The following is a 19,496-nucleotide window of genomic DNA, read 5'->3' on the forward strand; positions in this document are numbered from 1 at the left end:
TATCACCCGAACCATTGTGGTATCCTGATCCGTCTTTGGAATCCATAGACGATCCTGTAGGCTGACGCATCGAGAGCGTGCAGAAACAGGCCGCGTAGAAGAACAGGAAAGAGAATCTGAAAATAACCAGCTCGGTGATATAGGCGGATCGACTTTTCATGTTTAGCCCCAAGAGAGAGACAATTCTTGAAAGGAGCATCAGGACAAAGAAAGAGACCATGGCCAGGTTAAGCACCGTGATCTTGATCAAGGCCGTTCGAGTGGTGTGCGAGACTGCAATGCCCTTCAGGGACTTGAAGAACATGATTGCAAAGTAAAAGATGAGAATGGCCTGGACTAGGATAACAGCCGGTGTGACGTAGGAGAAGCCTCGCTCGCCAATCATTCGGATCAAGGGAGCCGAGGGGATCAACCAACCGATGCCATCCAGGAAGGATGAGATCACGGGAACGAAAATGGTGACATAGGCAAAATAAGAAACGATCTTGTTTGCCTTTCTACGATCAATTCGGTAAACCAGTTTCCCCCACATGACCATTTGCAATCCCAAAGAGATGAAAGGGAACAGCAGTGAGAGATAATAGACAGCATTGCGCCAGGGAACAGTGACCTTGTAGGGTGCAAAGGCGATCGAGAGCGGTAGATAGAAACAACCAGGGAGGAGGATGGAGAATCGACGGGAATGCTGTTGATCCTGCTTGCCCTTGATGATATACGCAAGGACCCAGAGACCATAGATAAAGATCACACCGGTAATCACGTCCAGTCCTCGGATGACAATTTGGAACCCGACACTGTTCCACATCCTATTCCATGGACCAGGATCTTGTTCTACGGTGGCCAAGAGAGCATGATTGTTCTCAGCAACGAAGGACTCGAGTTGTAAAAAAGTGTCTGAGCCAATAAAGGAAATATTCAGGCGGACATCTTTGTTCCAATGCTTGGCATTAGCGAGCTGGATGAAGGGAGCACCAAAATCTTCAGTGCTTTTAGCGTCTCCATGCATGATAACAGCTCCAACCTCGGGCAGGGTCATTGATTGCAATTGAGCATTGAGCGAGCTAAGGTTATCGAAGATCTAGTGGGTAAAAAAAAAAAAAAAAAAAAAAAAGTTGCAGAGAGTTTAGTCAATGAGCTCAATCTTCAGAGCATGTAAACTTTGACAATTGGGGACGTGCCCCCAAGGAAGAAAAGGCGTTTTTTAAAAATACGAATCTAGCTAAAAAGGATCATTCGAAATACTGTCCAAACATTCTTCGGCCCATAAGCTAATTTTTTTTTTTTTCACGTCCAGGAGCCGTTCTGGTTTTGATTTTACATTAATATAAATGTCAATTTTTTTTTTTTTTTTTTTTTGTTGACCGCCATTTCACTGTCCGCCTCCAAATTGACCTTTATATATTTTAGCCGTTGGGTATACTTTTCTTTTTCAATCATCGTTCACTTTGAAGAAGAAGAAAAAAAAAAAAAAAAAAAATTGGATAATGTGAACCAAAAAAGAAAAGGAAAAAATAAATACCATGAATCTGGACCCGCCTATTGCTCAAACAGATTAGGTTATAAAAACCAAAAAAAAAAAAAAAAAAAAAAAAATGCAAGATTTCAATTCAAGATCTCTTTGTGTTCCATGCCTTTTCTGATTTGTGCAACGGTTTGTAGAACACAAACACAATCCCCCCCCTTTTTTTAATAATTGGTTACAAGGGTGGATGACATGAGAAATAGTACATGTATTACCGATCAAACAATGGCCAAATAAACACGTTGTAGTGCAAAGAAGATGATCAATCCCACGAGAAAAGGAAAAAGGGTGGAGAAGGAAACCACAATGGAGACTTACATCATCATAGGTTGCACAGTCTTCGAGCCAATCGTAACTTATGGCTATGATCGAGTCAACAACAGGATACTGTGGATCAACAGCTGCCAAGATGGATTTCCCGGTAGGACCAGCCGCGGGATTGACACGTATTGTACAATCTGGCTGGACAGAACCCATGAGTAGGATTCCGGGGATTGAGTATTCATCGGATTGACCTTGGAATGGATCCCATGTGCGAAAGTTGACTGTCCTGGAAGAGTTTGTGGTCACGGCCAAAGCAGCGTCAACTACTGCCAGAAGTCCTGCATTAGATATGAAAGAGGCGAGGACAAGGAGGAGGAAAAGGAAAGGCTTTGAGGACATTATCGGAAAAGATTGGAGAGGAAGAGATGTCGATTATAATGAGGTGCCGACTTTGTTGATACAGAGGCGAATTCGTCTGAAGATATCAAAGTCTACAAGGGAGGAAAGGGGGTATATATTTTGAAGAAGAGTGTGGAGGAGCAGGAGGAATAGAAGTGGTATTTTGTTAGCCCAGAGAGGGCGAAAAGTTGATCAACGTAGAAAGAGAAATCAGTCTGTCAAATGCGTTTAGGCCAAGGAAGAGAATGGAAGACCACGAAGGTGCTGCAAAGGAATGAAACAGTCAAATTAATCGTAGAAAATATACAAAATGAAAAATAGTAATAATCACAGAAATAGAACAAAATTATAAATATGGTGTCATTCATTCAGATCAAGAAGATGGAATGCAGAATGATTTGAGAATGGAGATGGCAGCATTAAAAGAATGACATTCACAGAGTCAAAGAAAAAAAAAAAAAAAAAAAAAAAAATGAAGAAAAGGGAGAAGGAGGGAAAAAAGAGACTACTGAGCTGAGCAGACAGACATCTTCACAAATTCAATGGCTCTTCTTATGCGGAGGGGCACATTTGCGATTGCGGTTGTCAATTAAAGTGTGTTTGTATATCTGCATGTATTGGAAATATAATACATTCGCGCATGTATATACACTGTTCTGTTGTTGTTCCTGGCTCCCCTTTGGAGTGGGATAGAAAAACGCCTTCTTGTCGAGGAAAGCATTTAAAAAAAACAAAAAACAAGCAAAGTCGCACAAACAGGTTCTTGCTTCAAAAATAAATAAATAAAAAAAGAGCATGTATCCACAACCAAGTGGAGAAAAAAGAAAAAACAAAAAGTAATAATAATCAAAAGCAGTGATTGGGAATGATCTCTATCCATGGTCCATTGCTGTAAAGGAGGGTGAGAGGGAAAGTGACGTGTGAGACTTTTTTTTTTTTTTTTTTTTTTTTTTTTTTAATTGGCAGACACGTGTTTAATATTGGATATCATTTTATTTATTTGCTCTCATTCTGCTCTTTCCCACTTTGTGTTCATTTTAATTTTACATGTAAACCTTGCACCACGAATGATTGTCGGTGGTACCAATGGCAATGGCAATGACAATGACAATGAGACGATTAAAGAATTCTCCCGTTTCTCTCTCTCTCTTCTCTCTCTTCTCTCTCTTCTTTTCCACTAAAAAATGGATACGAAAGGTTAAAAGAAAAAAAAAAAAAAAAAAAAAAAAAAGAGTCCTTGCATTTCCAAATCCAGTAAGACATACATCGGAAATAAAAATAAAAAGTTTAATGAAACAGGTCAATATCAATATGCATGGCAATGGGCGCATGACACCCTGCCTTCTGCTCATTTTAATAACACCGCCTCATTTCCCTTGTCTCGACTTCGGGTTTTCTTTTATTCATTGCACATCCCAATGTTGCTCATTCATCCGAACCTTGACATTCTGATGTGCTTGGTAATATTTTTTTTTGCGAGTTTAATTGGGAGCAAATACAAATACAAGAATTAAAGTAAAACATGGCAGCAGTCCAAAAGGGTAAAATAACCTTTTGTCCAACTGGGCTTTAAACTTTGTAAACTTTTTTTTTAAAGGAAAGTGGACCACTTTTCTTTACCTCTCTTCCCTCTTTTCCTTTCCTTTCCTTTCCTTTTCTTTCCTTTTCTTTTCTTTTCTTTTCTTTTCTTTCCTTTGTTTCTCTCTCCTCCTTCTCTCCCTCTCTCTCTCTCTCTCTCTCTCTCTCTCTCTCATTCTTTTTTGTTTCCTAATTGATCACTTGCTGTTGAGCAAGTCGCAGGAGAGAATAAAGCGCCATTTAAGCAGCAAGAAGCTTTCCCCTCAACTTTAATACACGTTTCGCTGCAACCTCTCCGTTGATCATCAACAATGACTCCTGCACAGCAACCATCAAAACTGAGGACGTTCCTACGATATGACAGACTCGATCTTACTCGAATCATCTCCTCCAATCTCGTCAGCGCAAACGCCCTATTTCTCATCCGTCTCTTTGTCAGTCTGCACCTCTCAGCTGTCTTTATCGCAACCCTCTATGTCTCTGCTCGTGATGAGGTCTTTTACATGGTCTTCACCACTTTCACTAACCTCAGTAATATCGGGCTCACAGCATACTATCTGGTATCTACATACGCTACACATCCATACACTTTTTCATACCACCATCACTTGCATTTATCCTTAACAAGCCCTCTTTTCTCTTTATTCTTACCCCTTCTAGACAGTAACGTATCACTCATACAGCTTTAACCGACATCGTGACTTGCGCTCATTAACATCTCAACACTGGCTACTGACCTCTGCTCTGGGTTTACTCTATGCGTCCGTCGTTGTCTTTCACATTGTTGTGCCTGCCATCTACTGGAGCTTGCTTTTCGATCCAAATAACACAATGGATACACTCAACGAATATGTAGACTACTCTCACCATGGCGTTGATTTTGCCTGTATCCTGATCGAAATGATCTTCAATCGAATGGAACTGCCCTGGGTATACATCTTGGGACCTATTAGCATGATTATCCTGTACATGTTCCTGGCTTGGGTCTATTTTGCAGTGTATGTCAAAGCTATAAATATGGCTCCCTGTATTTTTTGATAAATGAAAAAAAAAAGATCGACAGATTGCATCTCCGCTCACTCTTTCTTTTTCTTTTTCTTTCATCTTGTGATATAAAGGCGGGGGCTATGGCTGTATAGTTTCTTGGATTGGAGCAATGGTGCTATGGCAGCTGCATGGTATATTGCACTTCTCATTGGCTTTGCACTTCTCTTTGTCTTACAAAAGTATATCCATCAGGGCCGTGACAGGTTGACAAGGAGCAGAGAGGCAAAAGTAGCAGCATGTGATGGAACGGATTCGTTAGGGAAGAAACAGACTCGAGTGACTGATGAAGAGATTTGTGACCAGAAGCAAGAAGTTGAAGAGCCGTTTGAGGAAGTTCAGATCGGAGGAGATAAGCAGGAGGTAGTCTAGTGAGGGCTGTCCGGAAAAGACTGTTTGTCAGACTATCTAACTATCTAATCCAGTCTGAAGTTTAAAAATGACCCATACCATGCTAACCATGCTATATAATATATAAGATATATATATACCAAACCACACCTAAGGAAAATCATAATATTAAAAATATAATAAGAGTTACACAAGCATTAAACACATTTTCACATTATAATTCACAACAGTTCATAGATTTTCAGTTACCGTTCCTGACCCCGAGCGAGAGCAGCAGGCTGAAAGAAAAAGGAAGAAAGAATGTCAGATAGACAGACGGACAGACAAACAGAACAGGAAAAGAGATTATTGATCGCGGATATTATTCCAGAGTTCCCATGCCACGGACAGGGTTTTTGTTTTACTTTTTACAGAGTACTGAAGATAGCTAGATTGCTTGGATAAAAAAGAGATCAGCAAGTAAAGCGATGGTTGTAATGCATAAGCAAAGGAAATTTTGTTTTTTTTTTTATTTTTTTTTTTTTATTGGGAAAGGAGGTGTGGGGAGGTATAAATAACGGGACGGAATAAAGAAATGGAGTTGAAGAGCAATTTATGAATAGTTTGGGTAAGCTCTCAAACCTTACAGCTCAACCAGACAGCCAACCATTCCTTTCCCTTTTCCTCTCTCTCTTTTTCTTTTTCTTTTTCTTTTTTTACTATAACTTCCCTTGTCCTCTCTCTCTCTCTCTCTTCTCTTTCTTTCTTTCTTCTTTACTCTCATCAACAACTAATCTCTCACTCATAACCCATTCTCGACTTGTTCATACCTTCCTCTCCCTTCCTCTTAAACTTTTGTCTAATCTCTCCACAATGAAGCTTCTCACTGCCATCACCTTGGTTACTCTTGGCGCCAGTGCCATCTTCTCAACCTCAGAGGCTGCTCTCTCTGCTGGTTGCGATGCTTTCCTCAGAGATATTGGCACCCCCACCAACCCATTGTTCAAGTGCCGAGTCTACTCTGCCTTGGGTTTCCCTGCATTGACTAGTCCTCATGATCATGATACTCCCAAGCTTCAAAAGGCTTTGGATGACTACTGTGCCACCCCTGCTTGCACACCTGAACAGTATGCTGGTGTTTACAAGGATTTCCAGACCCATTGCGCTGCTGACATGGTTGCAGATAACCAGGACACTCTTGGTGTCACCATGTATTTCTGGTAAGCCCTTGACTCTCTTGGCTCATTTTTTTTTTTTTTTTTGCCTCTCTCCCCAGATTTGATTGATTTGAAAGATATAGAGTTATTAAATTGCAATTTTTCATTTTGTGTTCCCATCAGGTATGTGTCTCCTGCCCAACGTGAGGCCGTTTGTCTCCAGGAACCAAGCACAAAGAAGACTTGTGTGATCGAAACAATCGATGCCATGATTGCCCGTAAACAACTCCCTGATGATAACCCGAACCAAGATGATTTGTACGGTTACTTGCAATATGTGACCCCCATGATCTCACCCAAGGGTACGGATGCAAAGTCCCTCTGCACACCCTGCAATCAAGAGGTGGCCAACATCTTCTCAAAACACTACACCAAGAGCCCTTCTCCCTATAACCTCAACTTTAGACAGACACTCGACAGTGCCAAATTGAACACTGACCTGCAATACCAATACAAGGCCAACTGCAAGGTCACCCTTGGTGGAGATATCGATGCATTCAAGACCGGTTCTAAGGATTCGAAGGATTCCAAAGATTCCAAGGACAATACCAAGGATGATACCAAGGATAACAAGGACAGCTCTGCCAACAGCCTTGTGAACTTTTCGTTGGGTGGCGTTGCCGCTACTGCCATGGCTGTTGCAGTTGCCATGTTGTAAAAAAAAAAAAAAAAAAAAAAAAATATATATATATATATATATATAAATATTAACATTAATATCTTATTATTATTATTTTTATTATTCATAATGCATAATTTATAAAATAAAAAAAATGTAAATCATCACGTGCAAGTCACGATCAAATGACACAGCTTCTTTTTGTACTGGTCTTGGGGCTATTCAACATTCTTTCCTCATTACTCATTACTCATTACTCATTGAACTTCACCCCATACGACTTTATAGAATTTGAAAAATGCGTTATACCACATACACCGTTACATTGTGCTTGCTGTTTGCTTTGTTGGCATCCGCTGCGCCTGTTCCAGAAGAGAGTAAGCATTTTTTTTTTTTTTTTTTTTTTTTATTTTTTTTAAAAAAAAAAAAAAAAAAGAAAGAGTTCTATCACTCCTCCCTCCTATCGCCCCCTTCTTTCCCGCTTTTTTTTTTTTTTTTTTTTTTTTTTTTTTTTTTTTTAAATCAACGTCAACATTTCCTATAACCGCTAATGAGGATAAAGTCCAATGCAGAAAAATACAGGAGGGGGGGAAAGGGAGACGAGAAAGGGTTATACAATATGAATAACGATCAACATGTGCGCAAATGTCAACAAAAGTAGTCTTCAGTTAGAAACTGGTCAACATTGAGCGTGGGAGACTGTTTTGAGAGCAGAGCAGAGCAGAGCAGGGCAGAGCAGTGATGTGATGAGATGGTGGCAGTGGCAGTGGATGTGTGGATGTGTGTGCGTGTGTGAACTACGCCATTTTGTTTTGTTTTTTTACGCCATCATCTGTCTTATTTTTGGAATATCCCGAACACCATTTATTTATTAACATTCCTCTCTCTTTTCTTTTTTTTTTTTTTTTTTACGCCTAATGGTAATAATGTAGCACAAGAGCAAAAAGATTGTCTCGACCAATGTCTCACTACAGAGGACGAATGCTTATTAAATTCGATTAGCATGAGCGGATGTGTCACGTCTTATGACGAATGTTATCGTATGTGCATACCAACAACTACACCAACACCAACATCAGTATCAGCACCAGCACCAACCCCAGGCCAAGGACAAGGACAACCACAACCACAACCACAACCATCCATCCCTGTTGTCTCAAAGAATCAAAAACATAAAGATGTCACTCATGAAACCGAGATTTCATCGCCGACTAAAAAGGAGGATGAGAAGGAAACAGAAGAGCAGACACATGAGGAAGAAAAGGATGGAGACGTAGATGTAGATGTAGATGTAGACGTAGACGAGGAGGATGGTGATTTTGTAGAGATTCCAGCACCTCCGGGAGGAGAGGATGATGAGGAATATGATGATGAACCTTCAGATTATTAAAGCCTTTTTTTTTTTTTTTTTTTTTTTTTTTTGTTTAACTTTAACTGCTCAATTGGCACAATCCTTTTTCCCTTCATTCCCTCCATCATCAACATTGGGAAGATCAATCCCCTGGCCGTTTTAGAAAATGAATCACCATTTAATAAAAATATTTATTAAATAGTATAAATCACTAATGCTGTTGCCCCCCAACCTCCTTTTCATTCTTTTCTAAACAAATTAACAGCATTCCCCCTACAAATCTTAAGTTGAAGGACTAGGAGGGGAAGTCAGAGAATGAAGTTGGAGCTGGGGATCAACTTTTTTTTTTTTTTTTTTTTTTTTTTTTTTCCCACTTGAACACATATTTTGATCCCCCGAGAGATCATACCCATTTCCCATTTCGGTTATTGCTGGAATGGTCACGCACAAAGCAAAGTCGTGAAGATTTCGTGACTGTGTGCCAAGCATTGTTGTCATGGCATGGGACATCCATGACCTCTATGATTTAACTAGGCTTGGCTTCTTCACCCATTGATTTATACATGTGCATGATTAAATTGAAAGGTGTTGTACATGTAGAATATTTCGACGCTGTGAGTGTTGAGAGAGATGGGCTATAGGGTATTGAGACATGGTCTGTGCCATGGGAGATGCTTCTTTTCTTTTTAATGGCAGTTGCTGATCTATGATATAGTTAACGTCTTTCTTTTAAAAAGTGTTCATGAGCCCAAAAAAAAAGTTGGTAAAGAACACGAGCACGAGCCAGTGGCACAAAGGCCAAGGTATTCATGGCGGGTAGAAGGCTTGTTTGAAAGACCTTGGTATATACTTATTTGGATCTCATCACTAGGCTTTATCCCCTTGGACCGAAAAAACGGGCAAATTTGCTCATTTAGCTTTCATCAATTCATTTATATGTAGGCAGGTCAGATCCAGTTCTTTGTACTCTTCCTATGTAGAAAGCATTGTCGGTGTTCCAGCCTTACTCTATTGTACATTTTTTATTTGTATGTCAAGAAAAAAAAAAAAAAAAAAAAAAACAATAACAAATAAAAACCAATAGTATAAAATCAATCAGTAGGAAACTTTGTACTGAACATGTATCAAGCTGTATCATCACGATGTGCTACCATGTTCACCTTTTTAATTGCCTCCACTTCTCTGCACATCTATTACCTTCCACTCCTTCTATCCCCAGCCTAAAGATAAACAAAACATCAAGCGTCTCCCTTAATTGTTTTTTACCTCCTTCTCGACGTTTTTTTTTTTTTTTTTTTTTTTTTTTTTTTTTTGCTAAAGGTATGTTACAAAGTCAATCTCCATATTAAATTAAAAATGGTTGCCATTTGAGAGTTGTATTTTTATTTTTAAAAATAAAATAAAATAAAATAAAATAATAAGGCTATGAGTTACATTTGGGATCAAAGTATTCGCCCAAAAGATCTGCTAGCAGAGAGAGAGAGAGAGAGAGATCCACAGTAGTATCATCCAAAGTTACTCGTAGTCTCGCTCAGAGCTCAGTGATGGAGGACTAACCCCTTTGCAACGGAGATAGGTACGGTCCTTCTATCCACCTACATATGGTGTAATAATCCAAGGCTGTTAATGACTGACTTGCGAACCAAACTGTAAGCAGTACTATATCCGGATCCTGATAACCCAACAGTTATATTTGTCGGATTTCTTAAGAGATCTCAGTGCGTTGGTCCGTACCCTACACGGACAGCTAAAGAAAAGCACTTGATACTCAAGATTATCTCTCAGGCCCTGCATTGCATTGGCTGGAAAATTATACATTGACAGCACCCTTATCTGTGACGGTGTTCGTCAGCGCATGGGGGTAATAGGAATGTTCGACAGGCCCTTTGCTCGGCCTGATCTACGTGGTATGCCGTAAGTGGGTTTCTATTACAAGTTTAGTCGCCTTTCCGAAATATCGTACTGCTTGTTGTCTAACATCCTTATGTGCGTGTGTGTTTTTACTAGTAGTGGTGAGTTAGACAATAAGATATCATGGGAGCCTCGCTTTTTGGATGAGAGCGCATTCGGCCATAAGACAGCGACTGGCCCAAAACCTTGGAAAAATGGACATGTCAACCAGGATCCTTGTCAGTAAGCCCTGGGCGGATGAGATTTGCATATTTGGAGTGCAAGCCCGAGATTAACGATCTCGTCTACCGCCCCCTCTTTTGTTGTCCCATTCTCCTGGAATAGGGGAGTCGAGAAATGGAATATGATGAGTGTGAGGCCGTGAATATTGAAGAGCATTGAGAGAGGGGCTCGGGGTTGAACCAGGCCCGGCTGAGAGTACAAGGAACTCGATCCTTTCGAGGCAATTACAGCCCCGCAACTCTCGATATTCCTTTAGGAATTCACTCGGGCTTTTATGAACCACTTGTGTCTCTCTAGGGTTCCCCCCCTCGAAGACCACAATACGGTGCCTTTTATGGATTTCAATTTGTTAGCTGCTGTATTTGATCGATTTTTTTTTGTTTTTTTCAGCCAAAAGGAATAAAATTTGTATATAGTTAGCATTCTGAAGTGTCTGTTTTCTTTTCTTTCTTCTGCTTATCACTTTCTTTTTCTTCTTTGGGTATTTCTTTCTTTCTTTTTTTTCTTTTTTTTTTTTTTTTTGTTGTTGTTTTTACCTTTTCTTCTTTAAATGCAGGGCTGTTTGTCCCACAAGAGAAGAGCCATCAAGACTTTCGGTTCACCTGTATGACATCGCAACTTTTGCCGCTTTTGCTTTTTTACAGTGTCACTAATATATATATATATATATATATATAATATGCAATAAAGTATTGTAGTTTTAGATTTAGAGGCTTATTGACGAGGGGAGCAGCCCAGTTGGAGAAGCTGTATACATACCTTGAACAGGTGCATAAACTATTGAGTGAAGAGTGAAGAAGGAGCGGATATGATGGGTAGGTTTGGTAATGAATAAAAATAATAAGAAAAAAGAGAGATGAAAAAAAAAAGGAGATCTTTTTAAATACAAACAAAAAGGGTCTTTCAATGTCATTTCACAAATTGCGTTCATGATTTCATCATTTGAAATATTCTCTTTCTCGATTATCCAGACTTGCCATCACTGATCAAACAATTTTTTCTGTCATACCTTTAGCCAAAGCGAGCTTGTTTTATAGTCCACAGTCCACGTAAAATAAGAACAATGAGGGCATAGGGCTGAGGATTTCAATAAGGGTGAATGTATGGACGAAGGGAGTTGCGAGTATTTGAGGTACTTTGCTTTTTGTACGTCCTAAAGCAAAACCGATCACAAGGGTAGTGGCAAAAGTGATCCAAATTTATTTTCCTTATTCCTTGATGCCTTATCAAGCATACAAAAAAAAAGACATGAGGAAGCGGGGAGCGAACATCAAGGTCAAAGTAGGGAAAATATAAAATACTTACGAATGGGAGTAGGGATGATACACCATATTCAAGATTTGCAAGCCCGTACAAGCAACAGTCAGGGCTACATTGTTCTCGAGCTGTTTATTTTATATACATAGTAGGGGATACTTGAAATACTCATTTTCAGCCTACCGCGTATCACTTCCTCTTACTTTCCCCCTTCTCTGAGCGAGCCCAAAAACCACCTATCACACATCCCATCGCCCTTTATTTGCGAGTGGGCAAAAAGTCCTTTTTTCTTTTACCCTCTTTCCACTTTATGCCCATGACTAACATAAAAGGTGAGTAGCGTTCCTCAAGCATTCGCCCCTACTGGCGTACTCAGTTCTTCCTCACTTCATACTGAACTGTTTTTGTCCAGGCTCCTCTCTTTCTACCTATCTCTCCTCCGCCTTGACAGCATTTTTTCTAACCAATATGATTGATGATTCCATTAATGTAGTGCATCATCCATCAATGCCGCTTTCTTGAGTCAGCCTCTCTGACAATATGGAGAGCCAACTATTTATCGGCAACTGTAATGAGATTATGAAGCGAGTGAACAATAAAACGGACGGATATCTGGAAGAGAATGGCTTGCTGTAATAATGATAACGAGCCGGAGACCGTGGCTTCGCCACGGCCGACTCTTGCCTCGTTAGAAATTTTATGAAGACAAAATAAAGCGTTACCATCTATAACATTTTTATTGACCGGGATCTTTTTTACCATTTTAAAAAACTACAAACTATATAGAAATACAATAAAGCAAAATCCGGTAAATTGTATACAGCAGTAAAATAAACAAAAAATAAAATACAAAATAAGGAAGAATATCTAGAAGATACGGTAGTAAATGAGAGGATGCTTATTTACAAACCATTCCTTGGAGACAATGTTCCGCAACTATAGCTCAGGTCTGAAATTTAGCTCAATTGCACTCATTGTACCGATATATGCATCCGCCTTCAGCTTGATGAACCTCACTGGTTTTTTTCAAACCACTGGCTCTGCTTTCAATTATGATGCCTTGCTGAGAAACCTTACTACTGGCGCCAGCCATCAATAGCACGATTCCAGTTGATGAGAGGGCCTGTACTGCATTCGCCTTTGCCCTCTCCCCTCATGCTGAGGCCCAGCACGGATGACGACCTTCAGCCGCATGATATCCTCGTGCGCACATTCTCTGACATCTTTGAGCGTATGGGCTATCGGGTAGTGTAGTTCAAGGAGCTGCTGTGGTTACTGCAACAGGCCTTCATCAAGGAATCCCCGAAATGGTTATTACGGAGTCTTGCTTGCTGAGCAGGGTCATGAATGTGAGCATGAGCCTGCAGGAACAGAGAGGCAGCGCCTTCAGTTGGCGTCATAGGATCAATCAGAGTACTAACCCTTCCAATGGTACGAAGCCTGTACACTCCATATAGGTTGTTCGCAAGGTCTTTATCAAGGTTCACTTCCATGGACGTGAACGAAAGAGCGCAGTTATATGCTTATATTTGTTAACGGAATAACTTACCTTGCGGCTCTGCCCATCAAGAAGTTAAACCAAGGCTAAGTGGAGGAATATCCACTTGACCTCTCCCACAGCATAAAGGAAATTCTGGCCGGCTTTTACTACTGCGTTGCACACACATTCTTCAATAAACATGAAGGCACCGCAATAATGGCAACTGACCGGTACCTATATTGCATAATATTGGAACCCAAAACGAAATCTTGGTGAAACCTTTTTCTAGCGGGTGGTAGAAAGTTGTCTTCGACAGAGGAATTATCTTCGGTAGAAGGAGCATCCTCAACAGAAGGATCACCTTTACGCTCGTGTATTCTGAAGGTCAATGGTAAATGGTAAATGGTAATTGTGTAAGATTAAGTACACGCAATGTATAATACAGTATAATAAGCCAATAAAAAACCGAACAAAAAGTAGCACACCCTTGTCTTTGCACGGGTCTTTCATTTTCATCTCCACCATCTCCAAAACAATACTTCGTGTGCACACAGGCCTAGCGCCATTTTGCACTGAGTTACTAACAACGCTATTAAAGCAAGCAGTAAAAAGGAAAAAGCTAAGGATTAATAGTCTATTGCTGAGACGAAAAAATCCAACCGTTGAAAATCAAACTCACCCTTTATTACTTGAGCATGGTCTATATCTACTCCTAGGCAACTGCAGATACTGCATTTATACACTGTAGGAGCTGGTTGACGGTGCTCGCCCTGCAGGTAAGTAATAATGATGGAGGGTTAAAAAAAGAATGACAAAATCTAATGAATATAAAATAGGAACCTTTGCCTTCGAATTGACCCAACATTCTGCACATCGTTGCTGGCAGCGTTATTCAAGTTATAGAAGGTATATAAGCTTAAGCTCAGCATGCACCAACCACTACCATGTCAAAAATAAAATAAAATAAAATAAAAAAAAAAGTTTTCTACGATTGTTAAATACCGAAATCACTCATTCTTAATTATTTGGGTATGAGCTGCGCACATGGCCTGGACGACTGCACCCACATACAGACGTGGAATGGAAGGGGGAGCGAGGCGATTGGGAAAAATCGTTCTGTCTTTATCAGTTGGGAAAATATTATTAATGTTTATATATTCCAAAAACATAAAAACAAAAAGATAAGAAGGCCTTACCACATTCCTTACATTCTGAGGGCATAGTCTCTTGCCATGTCTGTCGCTGCTGCACAGGCTACATGCCATGAGGCGTAGCATTGAGAGGGATCTTTAACTAGTATAGATAATAAAATCCAAAAATAAAATAAAATAAAAATAAATGTAATAGTGGCAAAAGTAGAGAACAGTGGATAAACGTGAATTATATAGATGTAGTCCCTTCGGAAATAAACCGATATTCTCCTCACCTAATGCAATAACAAAAATAAAGTTAAGCATTTTAGCATTGGCGGGTATGCAAGCGAAAATGCTAGAATTTAATTGTTACACTAGATTGTTCCTCGCAGAAGAACTACGTAATGTAAATTATCATTCCCATAGTTTTAGATAGGCTTTCAAGCATTACTTTTGTAGTGTAGGAGGTACTCTTTTATGATCATTACTTGGCTATTTAGCTACCTCTATTATAGACAATGCCTCAGTATGGTACGTAGGTCCCTTGTCCTCTTTTTGTGAGGGAGATTGTGGGATTGAAAGAGAGCGAACAGTTGTTCATGTGGAGGTATGCGGGACGGCTGCTGGAGATCAACTCGGTGGAGTGAGTGCCGTTAGACCAAGGACTTGAGCCTGGCTATCCTTAGAATAGGACAAACACATCCTTGCTGCAAGAGCAACCTACGTCAAGCAAGCACTACATCGAAGTTCGGCTGCAGTCTTAAACCTTTCTACCTCATTTTTCCTTTCTTCCCCTTTTTCCATCTCCTATTCAAGCAATGCAAGCAGGGCAGAGCCGATTGGCCTATAAGCCCAGTCATATTCCTTCACCTGTTCTCCTCCTTGTAAGCTCTCTTCAAACCTCCGTCTCACCGGACTTGCCATGCTTTGATGACCCATTTGGCAGGTGGCGAAGGTCTGACAGATGAACGTATGGAACATATCTTTTTTTTTTCTTTTCAAATGAAGAGTGAAAGATATGTGAAGGTAAAGTGTGTGAAAGCAAGGAATGTGATAGAAGAAGGTGTAGAGTGGTAAAGTACGCCAAGAGTTCAGGCCCATAATATGTATATACTCTCGCATCGTATATTGTTGACATGACCTTTAATAGTGTGTATGGTATACCGTACTCAGAGTAGAGGTCAAATTTTTTTGAGCAAAAATTTTTTGGTGTCGACATTTGCAATGAAGAGAGCACTACCCTTTATTTTCTCTTTTCATTTACAAATAAGATACCTCTTTATTTCCACCCAGGGAGCCATATTGGGGCCAAAGCCACTCTCTGTAGCAGTCACTTTGCCTTCATGGCAGTCACATTTCGGCACGTGCAGACACCCTTTCGTTTTAATATATAGGAATATTAGGATATATAGGATAAAATAAAAGTCGATTAGTCTCTTGCCAGTGCATTTCAACTCATTTTTTTTTAAATAATGGAATTTAATTGATTATGGTTTTATTTGTCAAGCTTTATTCTAATCAGTTTTTTTTAATAATTGTGTTACTAAATCAATCTTTTCTATTAAAAACTGCTCCAGTGATTCTATTTTATCATGCATGTCGCTTTTAATCTTTTCTTGTTGATGAAGCTGATCAGAAAGGCGGGTGATTTTTTCCTCCAGATGGAGCATTCTATTTACTTGTTCCTTGGTCTTCTCTCGTTGGTCAAGCAGCTCGCATGCAACTTTTCTCAATGAAAACGTCATAAAGTCCAGATATTGTTTATTTTGCTTGCCCTTGTTTGTTTTAGGTATTTCTGGAGGTGGCGGGATGGATTGATAAGGGAAAATGATGGGGTCTGGGTCTAGTGCAAGAAGTGGCGCCAAGAATGACAAATGTGCACAATTTTTGAAATGCCTTCGAACTGAATTACGGTCCTGAATAAGTCTCCCACAAAGACAAGAGAACTCCCTCGCATCCTTACTTCCCCGGTAAATTAAGAATTTGCGATTGACATTGTTGATTTCGTAGATCAAATCGACTGGGTTACTGTCATTATGATGCCGATTATAATGATCTCTCAATTGAGGTGTGACATTGAAGATGTGCTGCTCATCACTTCGAACAAATGCAAGATCCAAATTTTTTTTGCAGTCGTCGTAAGTGCAAGACTCTGGAGCGGACTCGTCAATCCCTGTAGTGATCTTGTCAATATCCATTATGAAAGAGAAATGCTTGTGAGGGAGATTGTGATGAGGCAGATTGTAATGAAGGAGATGGTGAGGGAGATTGTTGTGATCACTACGAACACTGTGTAATTTAAATAAAACACTCAACAGACTCTACTCTCTTTTACGTCACAGAAACGGTAATAAACAAAAAAGGGCCAAATATATCGAGTGAAGATTGTTTGAATACATTGTATTTTAAATTATTCATATTTATAAAATTTAAGTAAATATCGTTTTCTTATATAAAGGGAGAAAAAACCAATGGCAGTCTGTCATTCGCCACTCTATTCTGTCTTCAAAATGGACGATGACATCGCTTCTTCTCTTTTTTTCACTTATAATATCCTCTGCGAGCTTAACTACAATGGAGTGTCATCATCACTAGCAATCCACGTCGAATCTGAAGACACTTTGGAGGGCCTCTGTGATCTTCTAGACTTTTACGGCCTTCTAAAACCAATTGAGGAATCCTGGAACGTGCAATTTGATCGAAAATGTTTCTCCTACGCGTGGGTTTCTCCTTTATCCGACCAAATGTACCTCTACGAACGTCTATTATCAAGCGATGTCTTCGGAGACATGTTTTTGTGGGATAGAACTGTTCCTAAAGGAAAATTAATCATTTTCGCTAATACTCATGCAGATCGACTATTCGACGAAGGATAATTATAAAAAATTGTACATACAGACATATGAGGAAGCATAAAAAAGAATTCCACTTTTGATCCGTATCATGGACTCATGACACTTTTAGTTACTAGCAAATACTACTTCCCTTATTTTTTAATATACGCAGCTTTATTCACAAATACTTGCTGAGCAATCTTATATATTATTTTCATATTAATTTTTTTTTTTTTTTTTTTTTTTTTATAGAGGAAGGCACTATTACATTGGAAGGTATTGGGCTAAGGATCTATAGATTTTTTTTTTCTGGTATCATAGCAAGGAAGCTGAGGAGGATGGTTAGGCAAGATTCTACGCTTGGGTGTTAGTGCGTCCCAGCGTTGAGACGCTGCCGAGCTTGACCTCATTCACACTGCTTGAGCTATGCGTTTCAGCATGCCCAATCTCCATAGAATGGTCAGCACCGTTGAGCGAAGGCGCCTTCTTTTCATCCAAGTGGCCGTAGGCCATCTCCCCGAGTTCTGCAAGATCTAGGCCGCGGTGTTCATGATCAGCCTTTACACGCAAAGTCAAACCTGGAACCTTATTCATGATGATTAAGATCAAGTAGGTTACACTGAAGGACCAGCCAAGGCCTGCACAAGAATCTGCAATCTGATAAGCAATTTGAATCCAATTACCATCGAGCCAGCCCCCTGAGATGACAGTGGCACCATCCAAGGCAGCCACCCAGCTTTGAGCAAAAATACCAGTGAGGATGTTGCCGACGATCCCGCCGACTCCATGGACTGCAAAGACATCAAAGGCATCATCATATTTGAGATGGTGTTTCAGGCGTACGGCCATGTTGCAGGCAACAGCACCCAAGAACCCGATAGCAACGCTCGAGGCAGGGGAGACATATCCAGAGCCAGGAGTAATAGCGACCAGCCCTGAGACAGCACCTGAACAGAAACCTAAAACAGAAAGCTTCCGGTCATGGCGAAAGTCAAGCAGAACCCAGGTGATGCCACCGACAGAGGCCGCAAGATTGGTCACAACGCAGGCCATAACGCCACGCAAGTTGGCAGAGAGAGCAGAACCGCCGTTGAAGCCGAACCAACCGAACCAGAGGAAGCAGGTACCAATCACAACATTACTCATAGAATGGGGACGGAAATCCTTGTGATCACCTGAGCGTCTTCCAAGGACGAGAGCATAGGCCAAAGCAGCACCTCCAGAGGAGATGTGAACGGGCGTGCCTCCTGCAAAATCCAGTCCACCCATAACAAAGCTCCAACCGTTAGCACTCCATGTCCAGCAGGCAATAAAATCATAGACGAAAGTGGTCCAGAGGAAAATAAAGACAAGGGTGGGCAGGATACGGCCGCGCTCCGCAGCGGCTCCGATGGCCAAGGCAGGGGTGAGTGCAGCGAACATGCATTGGAAGATCATGAAGACAAGATCGGGGACCTTTGCTGACCCAACAGAGGGTTGGTCCAAGACCCCTCGAAGGAAAGCGTTCTCAAAGTTACCAATGAACTTGCTTCCACTTTTACTAAATGCTAATGAATATCCAAAAAGGAACCACTGAAAATAACAACATCAAGGAGATTGGTGAGAAAGAATGTATTGGATAGGAGTATTTAAAAAAATGCTTTGAGTGCCTCCATATGCCTTCTTTTACCTGGAAAGTGACAACTGCCACTGAGCAGCAGGAAAGCATGATCAGAGAAAGGGCATTCTTACTGCGGGCCATGCCAGAGTAGAAGTAGCCAATTCCTGGGATCATGAGCCAGACTAAGGCGGTGGAGGTCAGTGTCCAAGCAATATCACCAGCTTGATACTGTGACCCAATAATGGGTGCTTCTTCTGAAGAGTTCATTGTAGGGAAGTAATCAATAAAGATCTTTTTTTTTTCCCTTGCCTGTGGAGTGAAGGATATGGTATTGAGGATAAGCTCTTCGGTGATTGGAAGTGGTGAGGAAGAGAGTAGGTAGAGAGAGCAAAGAACAGAGACGACCAAAGACACCGCTGTGATGCATGCAGGATGAAAGGAAGGAAAGATCAACTCATGGAGTATTTATACGCTGTTTTTAGTGGACCAAGAGCCGGAAGAGGAAACGAATAGCCATCAGTATGCAGAGAGATGCTGCAGGCACTGAGATGAGCAATATAATAAGCAGCTTTGTACTCGGGGACCGAAGGATAAATACGTGCTGCATTCCCAAACAAACAATTAGGGAAAAAAAAAAAAAAAAAAAAAAAAAAGAGGGAGCACATTTAAAGTTTATTAATACAACAACGACGTAGTCCATGCGCTGTTAATGTATTCTGCTTTCCAATGTACGTA

The 19,496-nt window shown here is 40.5% G+C and overlaps 7 protein-coding genes across 7 annotated transcripts in view; 3 read left to right on the forward strand and 4 right to left on the reverse strand.

Annotated features, from left to right (window-relative positions):
• Positions 1-2,633, reverse strand: part of BCR41DRAFT_359958 (hypothetical protein) — a 3,147-nt gene extending 514 nt beyond the window's left edge. The window contains exons 1-2 of the mRNA XM_022025282.1: positions 1,841-2,633; positions 1-1,078 (exon numbers count right to left, since the gene is read on the reverse strand). The exon at positions 1-1,078 is cut by the window's left edge and continues 514 nt beyond it. Coding sequence (XP_021878077.1) covers positions 1-1,078; positions 1,841-2,185 — 1,423 coding nt within the window. The 5' untranslated portion in view covers positions 2,186-2,633. The remainder of the gene's footprint in view (positions 1,079-1,840) is intronic.
• Positions 2,634-2,670: 37 nt separating this feature from the next.
• On the reverse strand, positions 2,671-3,051 carry BCR41DRAFT_157905 (hypothetical protein). The gene has a single exon (XM_022019630.1). It carries the CDS (start codon positions 2,980-2,982, stop codon positions 2,725-2,727), a length of 258 nt encoding a protein of 85 aa, XP_021878078.1. The 5' UTR covers positions 2,983-3,051; the 3' UTR covers positions 2,671-2,724.
• An 802-nt stretch (positions 3,052-3,853) lies between these two features.
• Positions 3,854-5,573, forward strand: BCR41DRAFT_359959 (hypothetical protein). The gene is made up of 3 exons (XM_022025283.1): positions 3,854-4,323; positions 4,424-4,761; positions 4,882-5,573. Exons 1-3 carry the CDS (start codon positions 4,075-4,077, stop codon positions 5,177-5,179), a joined length of 885 nt encoding a protein of 294 aa, XP_021878079.1. The 5' UTR covers positions 3,854-4,074; the 3' UTR covers positions 5,180-5,573.
• A 437-nt stretch (positions 5,574-6,010) lies between these two features.
• Positions 6,011-7,012, forward strand: BCR41DRAFT_373470 (hypothetical protein; the record flags this gene model as incomplete). The annotated part of the gene is made up of 2 exons (XM_022026782.1): positions 6,011-6,357; positions 6,478-7,012. The coding sequence occupies 2 exons, from the start codon at positions 6,011-6,013 to the stop codon at positions 7,010-7,012; spliced, it is 882 nt and encodes a 293-aa protein (XP_021878080.1).
• Positions 7,013-7,191: 179 nt separating this feature from the next.
• Positions 7,192-8,367, forward strand: BCR41DRAFT_359962 (hypothetical protein). The gene is made up of 2 exons (XM_022025284.1): positions 7,192-7,350; positions 7,906-8,367. The coding sequence occupies exons 1-2, from the start codon at positions 7,272-7,274 to the stop codon at positions 8,361-8,363; spliced, it is 537 nt and encodes a 178-aa protein (XP_021878081.1). The 5' UTR covers positions 7,192-7,271; the 3' UTR covers positions 8,364-8,367.
• A 7,453-nt stretch (positions 8,368-15,820) lies between these two features.
• BCR41DRAFT_359963 (hypothetical protein) lies at positions 15,821-16,610 on the reverse strand (the record flags this gene model as incomplete). The annotated part of the gene is made up of 1 exon (XM_022025285.1): positions 15,821-16,610. A coding segment is annotated over exon 1 (680 nt), but the record flags the coding sequence as incomplete, so codon positions are not given.
• A 725-nt stretch (positions 16,611-17,335) lies between these two features.
• On the reverse strand, positions 17,336-19,028 carry BCR41DRAFT_378657 (ammonium transporter AmtB-like domain-containing protein; the record flags this gene model as incomplete). Its single annotated transcript, XM_022027174.1, has 3 exons — positions 17,336-17,361; positions 17,629-18,733; positions 18,831-19,028. 3 exons carry the CDS (start codon positions 19,026-19,028, stop codon positions 17,336-17,338), a joined length of 1,329 nt encoding a protein of 442 aa, XP_021878083.1.
• Positions 19,029-19,496: the final 468 nt, after the last annotated feature.

This window comes from Lobosporangium transversale (genome assembly GCF_002105155.1).
Source record: "Lobosporangium transversale strain NRRL 3116 chromosome Unknown BCR41scaffold_40, whole genome shotgun sequence".
Taxonomy (NCBI): Eukaryota; Fungi; Mortierellomycota; class Mortierellomycetes; order Mortierellales; family Mortierellaceae; genus Lobosporangium; species Lobosporangium transversale.

Excerpts from the sequence above, each read along its gene's own strand:
- BCR41DRAFT_157905 (XM_022019630.1), bottom strand. The coding sequence starts at position 2,982 with ATGCTCTTTTTTTATTTATTTATTTTTGAAGCAAGAACCTGTTTGTGC.
- BCR41DRAFT_359962 (XM_022025284.1), top strand. The coding sequence starts at position 7,272 with ATGCGTTATACCACATACACCGTTACATTGTGCTTGCTGTTTGCTTTG. Across the intron at positions 7,351-7,905 it reads TGCGCCTGTTCCAGAAGAGA|CACAAGAGCAAAAAGATTGT; the intron begins GTAAGCATTTTT and ends GTAATAATGTAG.
- BCR41DRAFT_359959 (XM_022025283.1), top strand. The coding sequence starts at position 4,075 with ATGACTCCTGCACAGCAACCATCAAAACTGAGGACGTTCCTACGATAT. Across the intron at positions 4,324-4,423 it reads GGCTCACAGCATACTATCTG|ACAGTAACGTATCACTCATA; the intron begins GTATCTACATAC and ends TACCCCTTCTAG. Across the intron at positions 4,762-4,881 it reads GCTTGGGTCTATTTTGCAGT|GCGGGGGCTATGGCTGTATA; the intron begins GTATGTCAAAGC and ends TGTGATATAAAG.